The sequence below is a fragment of the Callithrix jacchus genome, chromosome 10 (assembly GCF_049354715.1).
Source record: "Callithrix jacchus isolate 240 chromosome 10, calJac240_pri, whole genome shotgun sequence".
In the NCBI taxonomy this organism is placed as follows: domain Eukaryota; kingdom Metazoa; phylum Chordata; class Mammalia; order Primates; family Cebidae; genus Callithrix; species Callithrix jacchus.
Window position 1 is genome coordinate 65,360,936 of NC_133511.1, and position 8,187 is coordinate 65,369,122.

General features: G+C 48.7%; 1 protein-coding gene across 1 annotated transcript in view; it reads left to right on the forward strand.

The window, feature by feature from the left end:
* Positions 1 to 6,584, forward strand: part of MAP6 (microtubule associated protein 6) — an 81,768-nt gene extending 75,184 nt beyond the window's left edge. The window contains exon 4 of the mRNA XM_009007417.4: positions 5,285 to 6,584. Coding sequence (XP_009005665.1) covers positions 5,285 to 6,443 — 1,159 coding nt within the window. The 3' untranslated portion in view covers positions 6,444 to 6,584. The remainder of the gene's footprint in view (positions 1 to 5,284) is intronic.
* The last annotated feature ends 1,603 nt before the right edge of the window (positions 6,585 to 8,187 follow it).

An 8,187-nucleotide genomic window follows, 5' to 3' on the forward strand; every position in this document is an offset into this window, starting at 1 on the left:
CCACGTGGGTGGATTATAAGACTGCAATCATGTGCAAGGGCAGGAATCAGTGGGAGAGAATGAAGTCCTTTCCCCATTCATAGACGGCAGGTCTTGGTAATCCTGCTTCTAGACTCTGGGAAGCATCAATCCAGTGTCAGTGTGTGCACTCAGGAGGCATTGCCTGTCTCCATGGAAACAGGAAGAAGGCCAGAAAAGGAAGTGTCTAAGACAGGATTTCTCATATAACCTTGGAACATTAAGTTTTGTAGGACAGAGCCTAGCACAGAAAAGTCCCTTGTTTATTTAGTCATTCAAGTATTAAGTCAGAACCCACCGGGGTTCGGGTACTGTTCATTTAAAGTACAGAGGATACAATGATGTGCAAAACTGACATGGTCCCTGCCCTCCTTGTATTCCAAAAGAATACAAGGAATTACTTGAGAGAAGAGAGCAAAGCAAGTGCCAGGGACTAGGAGAGCCTGTAGCAGGGGGCTGGCCATGACTATGGGGTCCCTGGTAGGCTTCCTAGGGCTGTGCTTCAGTGAGCTGATTGAAGATGGCTGAGTAGGCACTAGCCAGGTGAAGAGGGAACGAGAGAATATTCCAGGAGCAGACAGCAGCATGTGCAAAAGCTGTAAAATGGGAAGGAGCAGGGCATGTTGAAGGAACAGAATGCTGGGCACAGAGAGCCAGGGAAGGCAGGAAGGGGAAGGGTGGAGGGGTAAGGAAGTGGGTAGATTGGACAGCTAGGTGGAGCAGTGTAACACATTTTATTCTTTATTCTTGGTGCCAGGAGAAGTTACTGAAGGGCTGTAAGCAGGGTAAACAGGATCCTGTAAACAGGATCAGGTTTGCTCTCTTAGAAGATCATTCTGATTTCTATATGAAGAGTGGATTGGAGGAGAGCAAGGATAGCTGGAACAGGGGACACCAGTTAGGAGGCTGTGACAGTGGTCCAAGGAGATGATGGCATAGCAGGTGGCAGGGGAAGGGAGGGAGGGAAAGAAGTGGGAATATTCAAGGATAAATGTTAGGAGCTGAAATCAATGGGGCCTGATGGGTGAGGTAAGGGTTTTGAGGTGAAGGGAGGTATTAAGGATGAATTTGAGTTTCTGGCAGGGGCCAGGAAATAGACGATGAATCAGCTCTCAGCAACAATAACTTTTAAAACTTTCCATTTTGCCTTCTTTGTTTCAGATACTGTGCTGGGCATTGGGGCTGCAGGCAAGAAGGTTGGCCCCTGCCTTCAGGGAGCTCGCTGTTTAGAAAGGGAGCCTGGCCTGCAGCTGGGATATGTGAGGAGGTGGAGAGAGAGACTGAGATGGTGCTGCAGCAGGGATGCAAAAGAAATGCGTGTGGAGAGACACAGGCAGGAGGAAGACCTGGGAGGAGGTGGGAGCTGAGCCGAGCCTTCAAGGATGGGAGGGCTTTGACACAGAAAAGTGGGTGAAGCAGAAACAGCAGAAAAAACACAGCCCTGGCTGGCAGTGTGCAAAAGAGTATGAGAGGATGAGGCAAGGGAAGTGGGGTTCCCCCAGGACTTCTGTGAGGGGCAAATGACATAAGGTAACAGATGCGTGAGCATTTAGTAACCTGCATCCCGGTTATTACAATAGTGGACTTATCTGTGTACTATCCAAGCATGCTGAAAATATCAAGAATTATGATTGCAGATGCCTGCCTCGCAAGATCTTCTGTTGTAACAATCCCTGAAATTTAAATTCTTATCCCCACTTTATAGGCAGGGAAACTGAGGCCTGCTGTGGTTGAGCAATTGCCCAAGACCTTTCAGGCAATAAGCAGCACAGAAGCCAAGACAAGCCCAGCAGGTTATTGTAGTTTCTGAGACGGTGCTTTCAGGGTACACAGGCTGGGAGAAGGCACCTGTGGCATATGCTGTCTTGAGAATATGTGCTGCCGACCCAGGGCACCAGATTTGGTTGTGTAGGTTGGGCCATGCCCAAGGAGAGCAGGCCTGTGGCCTGAGTGGGCTGAATGCAGCCTGCTTCTGCTCCCCAAGCCACGAACCAGCTTCTACCCTGAAGGGGTGGCTTTGCCTCATTCTCACCAGCCTCACTGGAGGAGGTGGGACATTTTACAGATGGGAGACTGGCAGGCAACTGTGGACCAAAGCGAGGACCAGTCAGTGTCAGTGAGGATTTCACAGCACCCTTGAGTGTAGTTTCATGCATAGAAAAACCATCCAGGCTGCTTGGATTTTAAAAGTGAACACTTAATAAAAAGTAACAAAAATCAAAAACCTAGTAAAATGTAACAATCTCTTTTAAGGAGGATGTTACAGCTTAATTTGATCACCCTAAACATAAAGCAAATTATAAATAATTTTAAATAAATTGATTAAAAATATGGTGACCAATGACTTGCCATAAAAGTTCCATCATTGTTTTAAAAAACTGTAAAACTGTCATATCTTTCAGCTTTAAGTTATAAGTCTAAATTTACTTATTCCATTACACATTTTATATTGGGATTACAAATCTAATCTGTTAGATATTCTAATATGCTAAATTATCTTAAATATTACAAATACCTTTGAACTAAATCTGTGCAAATTTTTCCTAAACTTATTTTTTTTTTTAACTTGAGACAGTGTCTCACTGTGTCACCCAGGTTAGAGTGCAGTGGTGAGATCTCAGCTCACTGCCTCCTCCACCTCCTGGGCTCAATGATTCTCCCACCTCAGCGTCCTGAGTAGTGGGACTACAGGTGCTTGCCACACACCCAGCTAATTTTTGTATTTTTAGTAGAGATGGGGTTTCACCATGTTAGTCAGGCTGATCTCGAACTCCTGACCTCGGGTGATCCGCCAGCCTCGGCCTCCCAAAGTGCTGGGATTACAGGCTTTTTCCTAAACTTAATACCAAAAAAGTAATGTTGGGGATTTGATTTAATTCATAATTTCTAATCCTAATTATAACCTTCCCATGATTAAAGATACTCACTAAAGAAAAAAGTTTTCTAACCAAAGCAATATGGGTTTATGTATCCATGCAAAGTTGAGGTTAGCTCACAGCTGGCTCATTAAACACAAGTGCCCAGTAAACAGAAATTTGGTACTTGGCACAGGATCTAATGCTGTAAATATCCAGGGAAACGTGCTTCCCAGCCTAGGCTGCAGGGCTGGCCTTCTTTGTGACCTCTGTGCCAGCAGGAGACTCCATCCAGGCCCATGTCCTGCCCTTGGGATGGGGTTCAGCCCCTTTTTTTGCTTTTGTCTCTTCTCAGCTTCATCACTCTGTTGGCAGGACACCACCCAGGTCGCCTCACAGTCTAAGAGGATACACCTAATTGGTTTCCTGCTTGGTTCTATTCTGAATTCGATTTTTATTTTTCCTCTCTGACCAGCCACCAGTGACTGGAGGTGTTTTAATGCCTTTGGATTCCACATGCTTCTCATGGCCTTGCCTGGCTCTCTCCTCAAACACTTAGGACCTACTAATGGCAGCCAGCTGTGTCCATCTGGCTAGAGCACCTGTGTTCCATGTCATGCTAAGCCAGAGAGCCACCCTGGTGCCTTCCACTGTGATGCTCAGGGACAGCCAGGAGGAGTGGACGGAGAGGCCGCCTATGCTGCCATGGACTCTGCTGAGAGATACCAGTCCATGGGTGGCTCAATGTGCTAAATACAATACAGCAGAATAAAAGTAGTCCAAATATATATAATTTTACTTCTAAGTAAATATAAAAATAACCATAATACTACCTAATAATACCATAGTACAAGGTGCTCTAGGTACTGACATCTACTCATTATAGATTTCTGTGTAAATATCATTATACCCAATAAATAGAGTAATAGTAATAGCTACCTGGCATTGAGCACCTACTATGTGCCAGGCATGCTACGGGAAAGAGCCCAGGCTCTAGGAGTGGAAGGACTCAGATGCTGGTCTATGGGGGTCCCTCACTTTCCCCATTACTTGTTCTTTCACAACCTCATTTTCTTCATCAGACAAGTAAGGGTAAGAAAATCCTTCCTATGTGCCTCACAGGGCTGCTCCGTTGCCAAAATGAGCTCTGAAAGGGAGCCATTTGGAAAGCTGAATGTGTTATAGGTGTGCAAGGGCCTGTGACGCTTGCTGAGCAACGCCACTCTCGAGTGGCTACTTCCAATGTGGCCTGAAAGGAAGGAGTGTGCACTCTAAACCAGAGGCTCCAGGCTGGCCGGGTCCAAGTGTGGCAACGCTTGCCTTTGAGGGTTGGTGTTGTCATAGGTTCTCCACAGTTTGTGTGGGCCAGTGGATGAGGCAGATGGCCACGGTGAGGCAGACAGAACAGTGCCTGAGGATTCTGATGAGAGACTGAGACTCTTGGCTGCAGGGAAGTAAGCCCAGGAGCCTTGGAGTTGGTGAGGGCAAGGGTCTTAGGAGAGCAGAGGGAGCCAGAAGTGGGAATGGAGTGAGGGGATCAGGGCCCATCCCTACCTGAATGGGGAGTCCCAGTGAGTCACCTACCAAAGGTTGGGGGTAGTGGGAGTGGTGCACGCAATCACGGGGAACACTGTCTATAGAGAATTTAAAGCAATAAAGCTAAAAGCTGCCTGTAGTCCAGCTATTCCGCTGGGAGGATCACTTGAGGTCAGGAGCTCGAGAATAGCCTGGGTGACATAGTGAGACTCCATCTCTACAAAAACAAATAACAAAAAACTACAAGCTGGCCTTCTTTTTATTATCACCACATGCTGCTCATTCAATACAATGTCAGTGATAAAATCCTTTTCCCCTTCCAAGAGAGGGGGAGAAGGGCATTCCTACTGCTTCCTTTCCTAGTATGCCATGAACCCCTTGCCCCTTCCTGCAGTCAGCGCTTAACAAGGGGGTCAGGGAGTCAGGGAGGGAAATGAACTGGAAGTCCCTGTGAGCAAGGAAAGAGTACCCTGGCCTTTGGGGGCATCTGGTGGACAGCTAAGATGGGCCCAGTGATCCTAGAACAAGTAGGGACCTGGATGGAGTGTGGGGTGGACAGGCTGCTGGGATGCCTACTGGATGACTCTGAGTCCAGCTATAGTATTGCCATTGTCACCAGAGTGCCACCCCCATGCCACGTGCAGGTTATAATCAATTGGCAAGCACATTGAATGACTGATTCCTGTGCCTTCCCCTCACCCACCTCCCTCACCCACATTCTGTAATAAGAACACAGAAATCAGATTCTCCTGGCTCTCCAGCAAGAGCTGCCCAGCCCAGGCTCCACTAGGCCAAGACTTATCAGGCAATCTGTTCTCTGCCCTGTCCCTGCCTGAGCTCTACTCTTACAGTGACCACCTCTCTCTCCTTTGCAGGAGCCTGGGTCAACACGTCAGTGATTCAAGTAAGAATCAAGGTCCTGTAGCCACAGAGCCAGACAAGGATCAAGGTTCTGTGGTCCCAGGCCTTCTGAAAGGTCAAGGTCCTATGGTCCAAGAGCCTGTGAAGAAGCAAGGTTCTGTGGTCCCAGGGCCTCCGAAGGATCTAGGTCCAATGATCCTGTTACCAGTCAAGGATCAAGATCACGTGGTCCCTGAGCCTTTAAAGAACGAAAGCCCTGTTATCTCGGCACCAGTCAAGGACCAAGGTCCCTCGGCCCCAGTTCCTCCAAAGAATCAAAGTCCTATGGTTCCCGCAAGAGCTAAGGATCGAGATTCTGTGGTACCAGAATCTCTAAAGGATCAAAGTCCTAGGGTTCCTGAGCCTGTGAAGAATCAAGCTCCTGTGGTCCCAGCACCTATCAAGGATCAAGGTCCCATGATCCCAGCACCTGTCAAGGATCAAGGTCCCATGGTCTCAACACCTGTCAAGGATCAAGGTCCCATGATCCCAGCACCTGTCAAGGATCAAGGTCCCATGGTCTCAGCACCTGTCAAGGATCAAGGTCCCATGGTCTCAGCATCTGTCAAGGATCAAGGTCCTATGGTCTCAGCACCTGTCAAGGATCAAGGCCCCATGGTCCCAGAGCATCCAAAGGATCAAAGTCCCATGGTCACAGCACCCATAAAGAATCAAGGTTCCATGGTCTCTGAGCCTATAAAGAATCAAGGTTCCATGGTCTCAGGGCCAATCAGGGATCGAGATGTTGTGGTCCCAGAGCATGCAAAGTTTCATGATTCTGCAGTTGTGGCACCTGTAAAGAATCAAGGTCCTGTGGTCCCTGAGTCTGTGAAGAATCAAGACCCCATTCTCTCAGTACTAGTTAAGGATCAAGGGCCCATGGTCCTACAGCCTCCAAAGAATCAAGGTCCTATAGTTCCTGAACCTCTGAAGAATCAAGTTCCTATAATCCCGGTGCCTCTGAAGGATCAAGATCCTCTGGTGCCAGCACCAGCAAAGGACCAAGGTCCTGCAGTCCCTGAACCTCTGAAGACTCAAAGTCCCAGGGACCCTCAGCTACCTACTGTCTCACCCCTACCCCGAGTCATGATCCCCACTGTCCCCCATACGGAATACATTGAGAACTCCCCTTGACACTCACCCCTTGACACACCAATGAAGGAGCTGACAGTGAGAGTGCTCCCCTCCCAGGGGCAGTGAAGACACATATTTAATCTGCATGAAATATGTACAGTAGTCTTGCTGGAATCTAATAAAAGTGGTCCCTCTGGCTCAGCAGTGTTTCTCGCTGGCTCTGTTGGGCAGGGTTGCATTTGTGTGAATAGGTGTGCATGCCGTTACACTCAAAAGTGGGCATGTCGGACTCTGCATTCACCCATATGGACCAGAGGGGTCCTGTGAGTTCTCAGCATGACATGGGAATGGGTAGGCGATGCCAGGTTGAAATAGGACCCCATCACAGAGGTGGGCAGGATAAGGCAAGGGTCAGATACCATGACAGCCTCACAGGAGGTGCCAGATCCCAGAAGGCTGAGCTCTGGGTGGCTGAATTGAAGCCTGAAGATGAAACAGGAACAGGGACTCACAGAGCTCAGCCTTAAAGCTCATACAGGGGTCACATGTCTTGAGGAAACCAGGCCTCTGATCACAGGTCTCAGGACACTGTAGATCCTAACATCTGCTGATCCTCATTCAATATCCATGACAGATCAACTGAGGAGCTTCTTAAAAATATGCCTAGGACCAGGAGTGGTGGCTCATGCCTGTAATCCCAGCACTTTGGGAGGCTGAGGTGGGTGGATCACCTGAGGTCAGGAGTTTAAGACCAGTCTGGCCAACATGGTAAAACCCTGTCTCTATTAAAAATAAAAAAAATTAGCCAGGTGTAGTGGCAGGCACCTATAATCCCAACTACTCAGGAGGCTGAGGAAGGAGAATTGCTTGAATCTAGAAGGTGGAGGTTGCAGTAAGTCAAGATCATGCCACTGCACTCCAGCCTGGGCAACAGAGTGGTCTCAAAAAAAAAAAAAAAAATGTCTGTGTGTGTGTGTATACACACACACACACATCTGAAGTCCCCATTCATTATCTGTGCAGCAAGCTTGTCCTTAGCATGCACTTTGTGCCAGGCTCAGTGCTGAGGACTGGGTCAGTCACTATGAGAAAAAATATTATGACAATAAAACGTGGTATGGGATGAGGCCCTAGGACAAGTCAAGGCCTGGCTTTGAGAAGACAGTGAGGAGAAAACACCTGGTGAGTGTGGCCAGGAAGACTTCCCGAAGAAAGCGGCTGTGGAGTTCTGACGGGGTCTAAGCAGTCCAGACAGGGCAGCACGGGTGTTGCTGAGGACTGGGTAATGCTCCCTCCGGAAGTCCTTGAATGAAAGGAATCTGGTTTGCATGAGGACTTGACCAAGGGTATTGCCTCTGGGGTGGAAAACTGGGATGAGGCAGGGGTGATCCATTTTCTGAATTCCAGGAAGTTAGGGGAGTGGGGGCCAGTCCTGTGGCTGTGAGTGTGGTGCTGACAGGCTGAGGAACAGCCATAGCCAGGCTGTGGAGAGGAAAGGTGGGAGCTGCCAGCGGCCCGGGCTCAGCCTCAGTCAGAGATGGGTCCCACGGATGCCATGGGAGTGGCCCACAAAACCATGTGGTAGCCTCCCTTTCAAAGCCTAGAGCCCTGAGGAGCTAGGCTCCATCTATTGACCCCACCAAAGCTGGCTCCCAAGGAATACTGCTACCCCTTTCAAAGGAGCTCAGCTCAGTTCTTACAGGAAAACCAGAGGAAGTACAGTACTGAGGACCCCTCAAGAGTCTAGTTTTCTAAGCAAGTCTTCCCCATCCAACTGGCCCCAAGCCTGCCTCCTCACACACAC